This window comes from Globicephala melas, chromosome 13, assembly GCF_963455315.2.
Source record: "Globicephala melas chromosome 13, mGloMel1.2, whole genome shotgun sequence".
NCBI classification, from domain to species: Eukaryota; Metazoa; Chordata; class Mammalia; order Artiodactyla; family Delphinidae; genus Globicephala; species Globicephala melas.
Window position 1 is genome coordinate 68,921,543 of NC_083326.1, and position 16,510 is coordinate 68,938,052.

The 16,510-nt window shown below is 54.9% G+C and overlaps 1 protein-coding gene across 1 annotated transcript in view; it reads left to right on the forward strand.

Moving 5' to 3' along the window:
* The first annotated feature begins 314 nt into the window (after positions 1–314).
* Positions 315–16,510, forward strand: part of MN1 (MN1 proto-oncogene, transcriptional regulator) — a 47,186-nt gene continuing 30,990 nt past the window's right edge. The window contains exon 1 of the mRNA XM_030860698.2: positions 315–5,278. Within this exon, the coding sequence (XP_030716558.1) occupies positions 1,528–5,278 (3,751 nt within the window). The 5' untranslated portion in view covers positions 315–1,527. The remainder of the gene's footprint in view (positions 5,279–16,510) is intronic.

Consider the following 16,510-nt stretch of genomic DNA (forward strand, 5'->3'; position numbering starts at 1 on the left):
CTTCAGTTGGGGGTGGGGAGTTGGGAACTGTGGTGAATGGGAAGGGGGGTGAACAAAGCCAAGCTCCCGCCATTCTCTGCCTGCGCCCTCTCCAGACCGATGCGCGAGGAGGCCAGGGTGCGCCCGCAGCGCACTGGCACCGGACCCCGAGGCTGACCGGCGCTGGGGACCCCCGAGCTGGCGAAGTGCGGGTTCGTGGTGGGGGCCTCAGCAGTCAGCACCCAGGACCACCTTAAAAGCGGGCCCCGCCCCGGACCCGGAGCTCGGGCTGCGCTGATTGGTGCAAATGTAATGGCTGAAATTGATTGCTGAAATGCAAAACTTGTTGCTGCTTCTCCGGGCTCTGGGCGAGAGGCAGACACAGAGAGGGGAGCCGAGACCCTCGGAACGCCCCACGCAGAGCCCCCCCGCCAGCCAGGAGAGGGGTGCGCGGACCCCCCAGAGCTGCCCCCGCCTCCCTCCCATTCCGGGCTCCGAGAGCGCAGCCGGAAAGCCTTAGCCTGCTAGCCCAGCGTGGCCCCCAACCAGCGTACGCCCCCCTCCCTGGGTCCGAGGGCGACTTGCGAAGCACCTTGGCGGGGAGGCAGGGAACCCTAGCCTTGGAGCGACCCAACCCCTCGTTTTGCTGCCCGCCCGCGCCTGGAACGGGGCGCGGAGATCCCTGCGAACTCAGAGACCTAACAGCGGAGGACAGAAGCGTCAGGCGGCGGACGTGGCCGCGAAGCGGCGCGCCGGGGTGCAGCGCACCCGCCGCGGAACAGGGGAGCCGCGCCTTCCACCAACCCTCGGTTTCAACCCCGGGCACCCGCCTCCTCCTCAGCGCCGCTGAGCTCTCGGCTCTGGGACCGGCACCGGTGATGCAGAGCGGAGCCTCCAGTCCTCCGACTGCCTGAAGAAGCAGTAGCCGCTTGCTCGGGCCGACGGGGACTGTGCGAGCGGATCCTGCTTGGCTGAGGCTCGGGCTGCGGAGCGCGGGGACTCCGGGGGGAGGGGGGAGGGACCGCTCGGTCTTTGCCCCGGCGCCAGCCACGGCTTTGAAGGGTCTCTCTGCTTGGCCCCTTAGCAACTCCGCCACGGACTCCGGGAGGCTTCAGGCAGCGTCCAGGGGCTCCCCACCCAAACCGATCGGACTTAAGAAGGTGATTGCTCTGCTTTCCCTCCCTCCTTCCCGACTCCTTCCCCCCACTTAACTTTTTGTCTTCAGTCACCCGCAGCTCCGTCCCCTCCCCGCAAACCCACCCGCGGCCGTGCTAACGTCCCAGGGCATGGGCCCCCCAACACGGCTCCTGGAGGCCCCGCGGCGCCGCAAGATGTGAGAGGCCCGCGTCGGGCAGAGCGAGAGCTTCGGGAGAGGAGCTGATAACCCCCAGCCTTCACAAGCCGGGCGAGGTGGCGGTGCGCGCTGCGTCCCTGCGCTGCTGAGCGTCCCGGAGCGCCCAACCCAGGGCCGGAACGAGTAGCTGGCCGGAGGCGCGCCGCGGAGATCAGGCTGTCATGCCCTATTGATCTCCCCGCCCCCCGCCAAGTATGTTTGGGCTGGACCAATTCGAGCCCCAGATCAACAGCAGGAACGCTGGCCAGGGCGAGAGGAACTTTAACGAGGCCGGACTAAGCATGAACGCCCACTTTAAGGCCCCGGCTTTCCACGCGGGGGGACCCCCTGGCCCCGTGGACCCTGCCATGAGCGGGCTGGGCGAATCCCCGATCTTGGGCATGAACATGGAGCCTTATGGCTTTCACGCGCGCGGCCACTCGGAGTTGCACGCGGGGGGGCTGCAGGCGCAGCCGGTGCACGGATTCTTTGGAGGCCAACAGCCGCACCACGGCCACCCGGGAGGCCACCACCCCCACCAACATCACCCCCACTTCGGGGGCAACTTCGGCGGGTCGGATCCTGGGGCCTCGTGCCTGCACGGGGGTCGTCTGCTCGGCTACGGCGGCGCGGCCGGCGGCCTGGGCAGCCAGCCGCCCTTCGCCGAGGGTTATGATCACCTGGCGGAGAGCCAGGGGCCGGAGAGCTTCGGCCCGCAGCGACCTGGGAACCTCCCGGACTTCCACAGTTCGGGCGCCTCAGGCCACGCCGTGCCTGCCCCATGCTTGCCGCTGGACCAGAGCCCTAACCGAGCCGCCTCCTTCCATGGCCTGCCCGCCTCCAGTGGCTCCGATTCCCACAGTCTGGAGCCCCGGAGGGTGGCGAACCAAGGAGCCGTCGACTCGCTGGAATACAATTACCCGGGCGAGCCGCCCTCGGGACATTTCGACATGTTTTCCCCCTCTGATTCTGAGGGGCAGCTGCCTCATTATGCAGCGGGTCGTCAGGTTCCCGGGAGCTCTTTCCCGGGTGCCTCGGCCATGCCTAGAGCTGCAGGCATGGTGGGCTTGTCCAAAATGCACGCCCAGCAGCAGCAACAGCAGCAGCAGCAGCACGGAGTGTTCTTCGAGAGGTTCGGCGGGACCCGCAAGATGCCCGTGGGTCTGGAGCCTGCAGTAGGCTCCAGGCACCCGTTAATGCAGCCTCCGCAGCAGGCCCCGCCGCCGCCTCCGCAGCAGCCCCCGCAGCAGCCGCCGCCGCCGCCGCCTCCGCAGCAGCAACAGCCGCCGCCGCCGCCGCCGCCTGGGCTTCTGGTCCGGCAAAATTCGTGTCCGCCTGCGCTCCCGCGTCCCCAGCAGGGCGAGGCGGGCACGCCCAGCGGCGGCCTGCAGGACGGGGGCCCCATGCTGCCCAGCCAACACGCGCAGTTCGAGTACCCCATCCACCGTCTGGAGAACCGGAGCATGCACCCTTATTCTGAGCCTGTATTCAACATGCAGCACCCTCCTCCGCAGCAGACGCCCAACCAGCGGCTGCAGCATTTCGACGCACCCCCCTACATGAATGTGGCCAAGAGGCCGCGCTTTGACTTCCCGGGCAGCGCGGGAGTGGATCGCTGCGCTTCGTGGAACGGCAGCATGCACAACGGCGCTCTGGACAACCACCTCTCGCCCTCAGCCTATTCCGGCCTACCCGGCGAGTTCACGCCGCCTGTGCCCGACAGCTTCCCCTCGGGGCCACCCCTGCAGCATCCGGCCCCGGACCACCAGTCCCTGCAGCAGCAGCAGCAGCAGCAGCAACAGCAGCAGCAGCAGCAGCAGCAGCAACAGCAGCAGCAACGCCAAAACGCGGCCCTCATGATCAAGCAGATGGCGTCGCGGAATCAGCAGCAGCGGCTGCGCCAGCCCAACCTGGCCCAGCTAGGCCACCCCGGGGACGTGGGCCAGGGCGGCCTGGTGCACAGCGGCCCAGTGGGCGGCTTGGCCCAGCCGAACTTCGAGCGCGAAAGCGGCGGCGCGGGCGCCGGGCGCCTGGGCACGTTCGAGCAGCAGGCTCAGCACTTGGCGCAGGAGAGTGCATGGTTCCCAGGTCCGCACCCGCCGCCGGGTGACTTGCTGCCCCGCAGGATGGGAGGTTCAGGCCTGCCCGCTGACTGCGGCCCGCACGACCCCGGACTGGCGCCGCCCCCTCCGCCCGGTGGCTCGGGGGTGCTGTTCCGGGGCTCTCTGCAGGAGCCGCTGAGGATGCCCGGAGAGGGCCACGTGCCCGCGCTGCCCTCCCCTGGCCTGCAGTTCGGGGGCAGCCTGGCCAGCCTGGGGCAGCTGCAGTCGCCCGGGGCTGGGGTGGGGCTGCCCAGCGCTCCCTCCGAGCGCCGGCCCCAGCCGCCCGATTTCACAGCGCCAGCGCTCGGGGGCCAGCCTGGCTTCCCGTTCGGCGCAGCGAACCGGCAGGCCACGCCGCACAGCGGCCCAGGCGTGAACTCGCCCCCGAGCGCGGGCGGGGGCGGCGGCAGCACGGGCGGCGGCGGCGGCGGGGGCGCATACCCGCAGCAGCCTGATTTCCAGCCCAGCCAGCGCACCTCGGCCAGTAAGCTGGGCGCGCTCTCGCTGGGCTCCTTCAACAAGCCCAGCTCCAAGGACAACCTGTTCGGCCAGAGTTGCCTGGCTGCACTCTCCACAGCCTGCCAGAACATGATCGCCAGCCTTGGAGCCCCCAACCTCAACGTTACCTTCAACAAGAAGAACCCGCCCGAGGGCAAGAGGAAACTGAGCCAGAACGAGACCGACGGCGCGGCCATGGCCAGCAACCCGGGCTCGGATTACTTCCCGGGAGGGACTGCTCCTGGGGCCGCAGGGCCCGGAGGCCAGTCGGGGACCAGTAGCAGCGGCTCCAAAGCCTCTGGGCCGCCCAATCCGCCCGCCCAGGGAGATGGCACCAGCCTCTCCCCCAACTACACCCTGGAATCAACGTCGGGGAACGACGGCAAGCCGGTTCCCGGGGGCGGCGGCCGGGGACGGGGTCGCAGAAAAAGGGACAGTGGTCACGTGAGCCCCGGGACCTTCTTCGACAAGTACTCGGCAGCGCCGGACAGCGGGGGCGCGCCTGGAGTGAGCCCAGGGCAACAGCAGGCGCCAGGCGCAGCCGTCGGGGGAAGCTCCACAGGCGAGGCGCGCGGGGCGCCTACGCCTCATGAGAAGGCGCTCACGTCGCCTTCGTGGGGGAAGGGGGCCGAGTTGCTCCTGGGGGACCAGCCGGACCTCATGGCGTCCCTGGACGGTGGGGCAAAGTCGGACGGTAGTTCCCCGCACGCGGGCGAGTTCGCCTCGGACGAGGTGAGCACGAGCTACGCCAACGAGGACGAGGTGTCATCCAGCTCCGACAACCCCCCAGCCCTGGCCAAAGCGAGTAGGAGCCCTCTGGTGACAGGCTCGCCCAAACTCCCTCCCCGCGGGTTGGGCGCCGGGGAACATGGACCGAAGGCGCCCCCAGCCCCGCTTGGCCTGGGCATCTTGTCTACCTCTACCTCCACCCCCGACAGCTACGGCGGCGGGGGCACGGGCCATCCCGGCACGCCGGGCCTGGAGCAGGTCCGGACCCCAACGAGCAGCAGCGGCGCACCGCCGCCTGACGAGATCCACCCCCTGGAGATCCTCCAGGCACAGATCCAGCTGCAGAGGCAGCAGTTCAGCATCTCTGAGGACCAGCCCCTGGGGCTCAAAGGTGGCAAGAAGGGTGAGTGTGCTGTGGGGGCTTCTGGTGCGCAGAATGGTGACAGCGAGCTGGGCAGCTGCTGCTCCGAGGCCGTCAAGAGCGCCATGAGCACCATCGATCTGGACTCGCTGATGGCAGAGCACAGCGCCACCTGGTACCTGCCGGCCGACAAGGCTTTGGTGGACGGCGCAGACGAGGACAAGACGCTGGCACCCTGGGAGAAGGCCAAACCCCAGAACCCCAACAGCAAAGAAGGTATATGCACTCATTCCCTGTTCCCTTCTCACCTGGTGGATACCCGCCCCACCCCCATTGCAGGCCTTAGCTTCTGCCTTGAAGGCTCCATGAAAGGGTGGTGTCCCTTGGGGTCAGGAGGGCGCAGGGCCTTCCTAATGCCCAGTTCAGAGCTGGGTGCCCTTCCTTTGGTTACACCTAGGGCTCTGTGGGCAGACCCCTTCCCTCCCCCCAGGTGCTTCCAGGTAGATTCTGGTTCCAGAGGGTGGTAACAACTTAGGCGGAAGCCCTTTGGCGATTATTGTAGAGCCCCACCCCCTCAAGTTTTAGCTGAGTTACTGGGTGCCCAGAGCACTAGGCCCCTTCCCTTTCACACTCAGACCCCCTCCTCACCTTCAACATTGAGGCTCGTTCCACTTTTCAGGAGTTGTTTGCCACCCCCCCCCTTCCTGGCAGGACACCTGGGAAGCTGTGTTAATGCCTCCCCACCTTTTCCTAGTCAGCCAACCTTCAGCTTGAGTTCCCTTCCGTGTGCCAGCATCTTTGGGAAAAAAAAGTGACCAGTTCTGGTGTCTGCAGCATCATTCAGAGGCAACGCCTAATTTGACCTTTGTTCCTAATGAATAACTGTTTTGTCTCTTCTTAACTATTAGAGTTTCATTGAAAAACTGGAGACCTGTCGGGATGGTAGGAGGCAGGCAGTCTTCAGAGTGCACCTCCCTGACATTTGATGGGGGGGCCTGGGCTGGAGTGGGGTCCACTTTGGCGGAGACCAGACCAATCGGCCAGGGCTTCGTTTGTGTATGGGGATATGGATATATATTCTTAAGACACAAAGGACCCGCGTTTGTCAATATCTCGCCTGGCTTTGGTGACAGATGTCCGGTCCCGGTTCTCCTTTGCATTCTAAGCACTCTTTCCCCACCAGGCCTGGAGGCCTTTAAGGTGGGTGGGGTGGGGGTCAGTAAATGGACCACCATTGCCGATAAAATAATAATAGTGTTTTTTTTTTAACCCAAACACGACTGGGCTGCGGTAGCTATCCATTTTATTTTTTAATGGGGACTTTTTACGTAACATCATTTCCTACCTCACCCCCCCACCCCCACCCCCACAATGCCTACCTTTTTCTTTTAAATACTCACTGGATTTCCTTGGTTTCACCAGGCTGAATGTTACCATGGAGTCAGTAGCTGGCGATTTAACCGTGTCTTAAAAAAATACATCCCCCATCCTCGCCTTCTCTTAAGGTTCTTTTCCTCTGCCTTAGTTTTCCTAGTCCACATCCTGCATCTTGCCATCTCTTGACCCAGGGTTTAAGGTGATGGTAGGTTTTAGGAGAAGGGGATGGGGGCGGGAGGAGGGGGAGGGGAAGTGCGGCAGGAGTTGGGTGCCTCAGAACTCCAGGCTTTCACGCCCGCCTGTCCCGGGTAGCTTTCCCGCTTGCGTTTTCTAATTCATGAATGCGGCCTTGCTGCTTTTCTCTTTGTTCGCCTACTGCCCAGCCCGGGACGCCGCTCTCTCATTTGAAGCTGGGTGTTTAGCATGCACAGCAGACGCTGCGGCCAGCATCAGCATTCTCCAGGCTTCTCCCAGGCAAGGCCATAAATTGGTTAGTTTGGGACCCTCCGCTGCCTCTCCCTTTTTCCCCCCTCCCTCCTTTTTAAAATGGAGTTGGACACAGCATCCTGTTTGCTCTGCCCCGCTTCTCTTTTATTTTCTTGTACACAACATCTCGGGCCTGCCGATCAATAACTGGTTAGCACAAATCCCAGCCCCTGTCACTTCTACCTGGCTTGGTCTGGCTGCCCCTCCCCCTCCCCCTTCTCCCACTCCCCCCCGCCCCCCGCCCCCACAGTAATTAAGACCACATTGGCCAAAATGGGGCGAGAAGAGTTAAAAAGAAAAAAAAACCCCACGATTTAGAGAATTAATAAAGAAAAAACAGTAATGCTTTGCTTGCAAGTCGTTTGAAGGGCCTTAGGTGCAGAGGAATTGGGTGGTTTTAACGAGATTTTTTTTAAGGTGTTGCACTGTTCCCTTCCCAGTCTGACTAATGTCCTTTGCAGAAAAAAATGCAGACTGTGAATGAAGAAATGTCATTAAAGAAATGTTTTGTTTTGTTTGTTTCATTATCACAGTCAGACGAAGGAAAATATTTTTTTGGAAACAGATGCTAGTCACTTTGGGGTTGATTTCCCCTGTATACTAAACTCAGCCCTCCCCTGCATACGGGAGACGGAAACTTCCTCCAGGGACCCGCTTCAGGGCTGGCCGCCTTAGAAGCCTCGGCAGGGACACCCACTTGACCTCCTTTGTTTTCCACTCTGTGATGTGGGAAGGACAGTTTCCTAGATAAAGCCCCGAATTGAGGTCACTCGCAGCTTCTACAGCCTTGGGGCTGCTAGTTACGGCTTTATAAGGTATCTGCATATGATTCCTGCTCCCTTACTGGTAGTAAATAAGGATGATTAAACTTTTCATTATGATAACACCCTGCAGCTCCATCTGCATATGTTGTATAAATAGGTACACAGAGCCTTCAACGGGCCCCCGAGTGCCCTGGCTGAAAATCAGAGTGAAGTGCACCACTTTGAAATAGAGTTGAGAAAAAAAAGAATTGAAAGGAAAGCGTCCTGCTTTTCCGTAAACACATGCCCAGGGTCCCATCAGCCATGAAGCAGCTTTGAATATACCTTTTCCAGGTTCCAGCCCCAGCGAGCACTTTCTTTGACCGCCTGCCCCCCGCCTTTCAGGCAAAGCCCAATTTTGTAATGATATTTTATTTTGTCACGCCATAAAACACGCCAGTACTAATGTGATTAAATATTAACACTGTTTCTGAAATTCTTCGCTCCAATGACAAAATACTAGTCGGTCTTTAACAAAATGATCGTGCTCAGGTTGGAGAGAACGAATAAGTCTTTAGAACTGCACGAGCTGTGTAGCCACTGGGACGTGCCCAGATTGTCTTATGGGGTTTAGATGTCCTTTGGAGGGGAGGGAACTCTACTGGCAAGTAACACTTCTCACAAAGTCTAGGCCAGAATCACACGTGATGATGATTTTTTTTTTTAACCAGGAAAGTAATCCTCTCCAAATTATGCTTCCTCTGACTTCCTAACCCGCCAAACAACTCTTATATCATAAAACTCTACGTCTCATCATGAGATTCTGTTTGCACAAAGTTGGGGTGGGGGAAGGGTGAGGTTGTGCAAAGGGAAAAACAACAACAACAACCAAAAAAACCAGCCTGAGTTTGGGCCTATTCAGACATCTATTAAATCAGTGAGGATCACATAAATTTGAAATTAGTTTGCAAAATCATCCACCTATCTTTGTAATAGCTGTGTGGCTATGGAGGAATTTCAAAACAGGGAAGGAGAAATAATGATAGTTTGTAGATAAAGGATATTAAGCCTTAAAAAGTATGTCCCCCGCCCCCCCCAGCCCCTTACAATTTTCAAAACTTGAATTAACTGTATTCCCGTAATAAGTTTACCATTGCCAAACTTCTAGTCCGTTGGTTGTTCTCTATCTTGAAATCCGGAGATGTCTAGAAACGCTCTTTCACACACCGTGTAACGGGAGAGGTCTCTGTATACACTTCTGCATGCAATTCTGCCCTTTTTGGAGGTATGATATTTTTACAGTGATGCGGGAGAAATTTTTGGAATTTCATGCTTCTCTCAGTGTTCCAGTCGGAACACAGTAAGCAGTGCTAAGAAATACTAGTCAGGCAGGATTTGAACATTGAATTTCCTTAGACATGGGGCAGGCTTGGGGTAAGAGCCGGAGGGCTCCTAGTGCTCTTGTTCTGAGTCCTTTCCCTCACTCCTTACACCGTGGAGAGAATTTTTAAGGCTCCCTCCAAGTGGTTTTGGGAAGTCATGGAGCCTCGCACTCCTGTTTCCCCCAAAAATCACCCAGCACGGGTTGCATGCCTTCATGTGACTTTTGCAGCATCCGGAAGATGTAACCCAAAACTTCGCAGGTGTTAATCAGGGGTAATGTAAACAGATAGCCCCCTTTGTGCAGCTGACGGTCTGGGTCTGCCTGCTCCCTGGCTAGTCTGGGACATACTACTACTCTTCTTTGGTGCTTGTTCAATATTTCATGGTTGTAATAAACCAGTCTTCTTTGCCCGCATCCTGACATAAAATCCCCACCTAGCACGCATCTGCAATTATACATTTCTACTAAATATTAATAAAGGACAAGGATTTCTAAGGGCCTGAAGCTTATTGGTGTTGAACTTACGGTTCCTGCCACTGGATTTTTCTGGCTGTTTTGATTTTAAATAGCCTCTGCCTTCTAATATGTAATATATACTTATATATTCTCCTATATATATATATCTATACAATATTTATAGATTGAAGGCATTTTCTCAGGATTGCTTTCTTTAGCTTTCTTAATTTAAATCTAAATTCAATTAGATTTCTTGTGAGGCCCCTTCAGACCGGAAGTAAGAGACTGTTGCAATGTACTTCTATTTTATTGAGATTTCTAGGAAAGGAGTGAGGGTTGGTTAATCTAATTTCTCTTTCTAGAAATGAAATTCTGTGATTCCTTATATGATTTTGTTTGCCTGACAGAGGTATTTAAATTTCCAAAGAAAATCTTAATAGGTCCTGAAAATATGGCTGCCCTTGCCAGGAAGTTCCTTGCTACTCTCTGCTGATATAAAATATACATCTTTAATAAACAGTCCAGGAGGACCAGGTGAAATTAGAGGAGGGAAATTCTTCCCACTCTGGAAGGGCAAACTTGAGTGCATCCTTGGGATTTCACAGGATCTCCTGAACTCACTCCATGCTGGAAGCTTTAGCAAAATCACCTTTCTGTCCACTTGAGTGACAATAACCTTGGGTCGTGTTCTTTGCCCAGGGAGTGATATGCTTTGCCGAAAGCATTTAGGAGGTAAATATTTCTAGTTAGGAATACTGTATTTGCCTCGGTTTGGTTCATTTTAGAGATTAAAAGTCGATAGCTTTATGTAACAGGATCAAATGTGCGGGGAGTGTGTAAGGGCAAGTAGGCCTCCCAAGCACACTGCAATATAAAAACCCCAAACCTCTTGTGCCAGAGGGGACCTGGATCTATTGGGGGGGGTCCCCTGTAACTAGTGGGTGCACCTTGTATTCTTCCCTCGATGCCCTTCTGCTTGTTCCACCCAAGTCTTCCGTCTGGAAGGGCAGGAATAACCCAGCTTCATCGTTTTGACTCAAGTCAGATTTTGACTTGCCCAGCGATGTGTTTGTTTTAGGATGATGTCTATTTTTAGGCGTGTCTTGGGTGGACAGATTTGAGTGTGGGTTTTGATTGCTAGTGGCGGACATGTTGATACATACATGAGTGCCTGATTGAGAAGAGAGACATTTGGGGAACAATTTTCAAGTTTCCTTGCCTTCTGGTACACCCTGGGGCCCAGCAAAGTGGTCTGGGGGCTGGCTTGAAAGGGTGTGGCTGAGGTGCCACGTCCGGTCTGGGTCTATCTGCAGCCCACAGGAGGAGAGCAGGGCCCATGCAATTCAGCGTGGGAAGGAGCCCCCCACCCCCAAACCCCTCACCCCACCCCAGCGTACGCACATATACATATGTATGGCCAAGTGTATTTCCATCAAATCATCCAGCTACTCCTTTAGTTTACCGTTAATCTGCTTTCCAAAAGCAGAGTTGGGGGGCGCGCGGTGGCAGGGAGAGAAACTAAACCTTCAGTCTCTTTGGCCTTAGCTGACAGGTTCTGATTCTGTAAAGGACTGAATGAGCGCAAGTCCTAAAAATAGAGGAGGATTTTGAAGATCCTAATTATGAAATCTCGGCCTCCCGGGCCTCCTGGGCTGGGGGTGACTTTGATCTGGAGTATTTCGGTAGCAGACGTACGTCGCCCCTTGCTGAGTTTTGCGCGTGGAGGTGTCTCTCTGTCTGAGTTCAGCTAACACCACTCTCCAACCGCGAGAGGAATCTTTGAATCGGTGCCCACCCACCCCTCCCCCACACCCCCTCCCAGTTGTGGGAAGCGGGCGCTGCTTCTCATTTATGGAAATTCCTCTCCTTTATTGTAATCTTTTGGTACCAACGACTTGGCGGAGAGGACGGTGGGCTTTTGAATTAGTCACAGCTTTGCCTTCAGGGACCCTCTGTGTCCTGGTGCACAACAGCTCAGCCAATGGTCTCCTCAACTCATGAATGGGACCGGAAGGAAGAGATGGTTCTGGGACCCTCGCACATCACGTTTTGCTGGACGGGTCGCCCAGTGCCGAGGCGGCCCTGATCATTTTCTGCCATCTTCCAGTGACAGGGCAACACACATCCGCACGCAGCCTCACGGGGCCATCAGTGACTTTAGGGTGTGGGTAAGAAGCTACCCCACGGATGTGCACTTCAGGGGCCCAGAACCCCCAACTTATTTTGTGACCGGGATGGAAAAGCAGAGTTAAGTTTGATATACTTGAACGAGGAGGGGCGTTTGAGAGCCATCATTCTCACGGGGGGTAATTATTGCGGGACTCCGAGGCTTTGTTTGCTGGCTTGCATTTTAATCAGTGACCTCTGAGGTTTGGGAAGCAAGTGGAGGGTCTGCTCCCAACATGATGTTTGCCCAGAAAGGACATGGGGTGCGGAGTGGCGGAGAGGCTCCCCAGCATCATGAAATCCAAGGGGCTCTTTGTGGGCCCTGATAGCTTCAAGTTTTGGCCCCGCAAGGCCACTTCGACCTGGCATCCCTGATACCTACTGCTGGGGGGGTCCATCGTAGCCCCAGCATCCCAAATTCTCCTTTTCCTTCTTGGCTGAGAAAGCTGGTAGGTTTTCATCACCTCCGCATCCTCGCCAAGCAGGATCGGAGGGAGAACTTTATAGTGGTCGTGTGCTGATCCTTTCACAATTTATGCATCATCGTAAGGACCCAGATGCCCTTTAAACATAGCGGCAATTGAATTTAACAGTTTGGAGGGCTTAGCGCATTCATGATAACAAACTGGCTCTCTGAATGTCCCAGATGGAGCATCTTATGTGGGATAGACTTTTCCCCCAAGAGGGGGAACCTCCAATAAACATCCCAACACAAACTCACATGGTAGGGGGAAAGCAGGTTTTTACGTTCTGATCATTAAAGCTCAGGGGTCCAGCGAACTCAGCTCGCCCCACTTCCTCTGTAGCTGGTAGGATGGATTGTGTGACCCAAAGGCTCTGTCTTCTTCCTGTCTTTGACATCTCTGTGGAAGATCTTGGCTTCTTCATGGAACAATTGGCCCTGGGATTCCGATTCTTAGGAGAGATCTCTGATTTTCTGGGTCTCAGTATGACTTACCTCTGCTAGTGTTCAGTTTAAGTGAATCAGGTGTGTTGGAAAATGATTTAGGAAAACAAGGAGACCCTTCTGTGAAGGCATCTTTGGGGCCCACTGACGCGGATGGTCTTTGGAAAGTTGGAGGGAACCGGCTCTTGTTTTTATCCTGCACGTGTCAAAACCCCGCTCCAGGGAGACTCAGAAATAGACGACATTGTCATGCCTTCAGAGGAGATGCGGACTAACCTGGGTGCTGAGACCCTTCTGGGCCTTACCCCACCCTGCTCCCTCTTCCAGCAGACCATCTTGTGAGAACTAAGTGGCCCGGAGATGCAATCTGAGGACTTAAAATAAGTTTTCCCTTCTAACTGCTGATGATAATTTAAAGAGTGTTTGGGCACGAAGGTTTCATTTGCTCTCAGAGCTTGGGTCAACACTTTCACTGGAATGAGGTGGGCTTGGGCCTTTCTGACCCAGCTGGCTTTGCCTGGTACGACTGGAGGACTCTGTCTGTCCCCAGTTTGAGAGACCCATTGGTGGTGCCCCTGGTCATATTTGGGAGCTCCTGCAATGAGAGGAGACACACACACACGCACACGCACACGCACTTGTACACAACACACACACACACACACACCCTGCCCCCTGTTCGTCCAATCATCCAGGGCAGGGTGAGATGCGGAAAAGATATGACCCTTTAAAGTTACCATGAAGCAGTGTTTTTCAGATGCCCTTGGATCTGGGAACACAAATATTGTCGAGTGATTGGCAACGACCACCAGGAATGAAATACTTCTGAGGGACCATCTTATGATCAGAGAAGGGCTGGGGAAGTCGGCAGAAAACATAGCCTGCTTTGAAATCCCCAGAGCTCAGCCTTCCAGAGAAAGCCAGGCTTGGTTGAGTGTTCACTGGAAGTAAGCGGGTTCTACCCTGACCGCATGGGCTATTGGAAAAGTCCTTGAAATTCAAGGGCCTGAGTCCTGATGTGGACACTCTGTCCTTTCCTCTGAGCCGGAAGGCAGAGAGAGAAACAGCCCCAGTTAGGAAGACTGGATGGAGATGGGGGTGCAGTTTATTTTCTCCGGGGGCGGGGGCAGGTGATCAAGGGATGGATGGAGAGGGGAGAAGTGTGTCCCTATGAGTCGAAATATTTACCGACACAGGGTTTAGGAGTGGAAAATAATTTGTAAGTGTGGAAGTCATTTATAGTAACACCTCCTGGGCGAGGCTGGGAGTGAGGGAATTGCTTGGGGGCTGGTGTTGGCCATCATAAAGGACAGAAAGTTCTTGGCCCAGCTCTCCCTGCTGGGCCTGGGGCTTCCATGTGACCGCAGATGTATGGGGGAAATAGATGTGGGGAACCCAGCCTGGGGCGGATGACCACGTCATGGGTCTCTTAGCAGTCAGAGCCCCTTTCTGTGTAGTTAGTGGCCAAGCTAGCCATGCGGTGCCGGGGCGTGGGGCGCGGGTATGAAGACCCAGATGGGCCCTGGGTGGATCGAGCCTCATAATGTGGCTGTGGCTAACTTTTCCTGCAGAGAAGCTGGTCCCACGAGACCTGCTGCAGAAGCATAGAGTTTCACAGATGCACCCAGATCTTTCCATAAAAGAGGGACGATGGGGGTGGGAAAAAGGAGTGACCTTTTCCCTGATGACCCCGTAAAGTGACCACTGATGCTTCTCTCCCAGCACTGAGCCTCTTTAGGGATAACCTTGCCTATTACAGACCTTGCAGGCAGGTCCCACTGTCTTAAAACGCAAGCAGTGCCCTCCCACACAATACATACATTTTTTTCCATTTTCTGAATAGTAGGCAAAAAGGGAAGGCAAGTAGATGACAAATTCAGCAAGAGGAAGATTTCCCTGACTCGAGATAAGCCGAGTGTGGAAAGGAGCTGGATGAATTAGAGGTTCACTTTCCTCCCCTTCAGGGGACCCACGGTCCAGCCATCAGCAGGCCTAATTGGCTCAAAGCAAATTGACCATTTTCATCTCCTGCGATGTAACTTTTGGTGGTTGTTTAGTATTTGAGGGAAGGGAGGCTGTGGACCAAAATTTGGCTTTTTTAAACAGGAGCAATTTCACGATCCTTATGCCGTGACTATTTCTAAATTGTCTGGGCATAAAGCTCTGGATGCCTTTTGCCGGTTTCTGCTTGTGCACGCAGGCATGCGCACCCCTACTCGAGTATACACATGAGTGCACACACACACACATGAACACACACAGGCCTGAGAAGTCTTAATAAGAAACGAAAAAATAAATTAATTTTTTCCCCAAGAAGCAGCTCATGCAAAGTTTTGGCCCTGTTCAATTTTAAGTAGAAGCTTATTGATCTCCGTGTGGTCAATTTTTGCCGAATTTGTAATCCTGTTAGGCCTCCAGGAGAGGCGTGATTAATTTACTTGTACGTTTCACCATTTGGGGTCAGTTTAGTTAATAAGCATTTATTTTGTGCTCAGTGTGTGTGAAGCATTTTGCCGGGATTAGAAGTGTGTGTGTGTATGTGTGTGTGTGTGACTGTGTGCACTAATGGGCCCCCTTGGCCGTCACGGAATAAAGGCCCCCAGTTGAGGTTCCCACCACTTCCTCAGGACAGGAAGGGAGGGCGAGGCCCCTCCAAGCATCACTTGTCTGGGAGGAGGGAGGAAAAGCCCAATCCAACAAACTCAGCCCCCCAGAGCCTTGGACACGGCCAAAGAACATCCATCGGCTTCCTTCTGGTGTCTTGGTCCCCGGAAAGTTTTCAAGCATTAATTCTTAATTGACTGGGAGCTGAGCACAGACGTGGAGAAGAGTAAAGAATCTTAAACCTCTCTGGGGCACCTTCCATGCTGCTCCTTGACAAACGGTGGTGCTGGGTGTTTGTGCGTGCGTGTGTGCGTGTGTGTGTGTGTGTGTGTGTAACTTTTAAGGAAACGCGTGGTTTGACTTCCAAAGAAGGAAGAAAAAGTATGCGTAAGTCTCGAAAGCTGGGAAAAAGAAAACCAGAGCAAAACAGCCTGCAGCTTTGGCCTTTCCGAACACCGAGTCTCAGAAGGGGAGAGTGTGTCATTCCTGATGGCGGGCTGTTTAGCCAGGCATCGCTGGGTACACCCCCTCCCTTTCTTCCTGGGCTCCCTCCAGCCTTCCTGTCTCTCTGTCTCTGGATGATGGGTTAAAATTCCACTTTTATTATTATTTTTTAAACGACAGATTTTGGCTTAACAGTTGTAGAGCAAATGGGTGTCCTGAGCCACCCTCCCCTCCCCAGTTGCTTAATTCCTTGAACGTCAGTTTCTACTGAGTCCTTGCCTTTGCAGAGCGAGGGCTGGACAGGAGTATTTTCGGCGCTGGGCCAGCCTGAAATGAACTTGAGGCGCTGGGAAAACAGGCATTTGGAGAGATGAGGATACAATTTCTTTTTTTATGTGGGCCCGTTAAAGTCTAATGGACATCGGTCTGGCCTTAAATTTGGAGAGGGTCTTTATCTAACCCTTAAAACCAGAATCGTTTCCGGTAATTACGACACCCCTGACTAGACCACTAAATCTTCCAGCAGCTTGTCTGGAAGGCGGTGGCAGAGGTGGGAGGAACAGAGGGGCACACCTGTTACCTGTATCAGCTATAATTATGACATTTCTGGGCTCCTGGTTTGAAAGGGAGAATTTATGGACTGAGCTTTGCCGGAAGAGAGCAGCCCAAGACGTTCTGGCTCATGGCAGCTAAATCACAGGGGGCCCCACGCTCCGTGTCCATCACAGCCCTTGCATTTCCTTAATGAATTAATTTAGCTCCCCGACATTTGGTATTAAGTAAGTAGTTATTTTGGAAATCCAAGAGAGAAAGAGCTCGAAGACTTTTTTTAAAAAAACAAAAAGCAAAAAACAACTTTTTGGAAAAAAGAAAAAGTATTGCATTTTGAAGTTGGAGACCACTGGGCATTCAGGCATGTTGGGGGAACCCGTTTGGTGGGA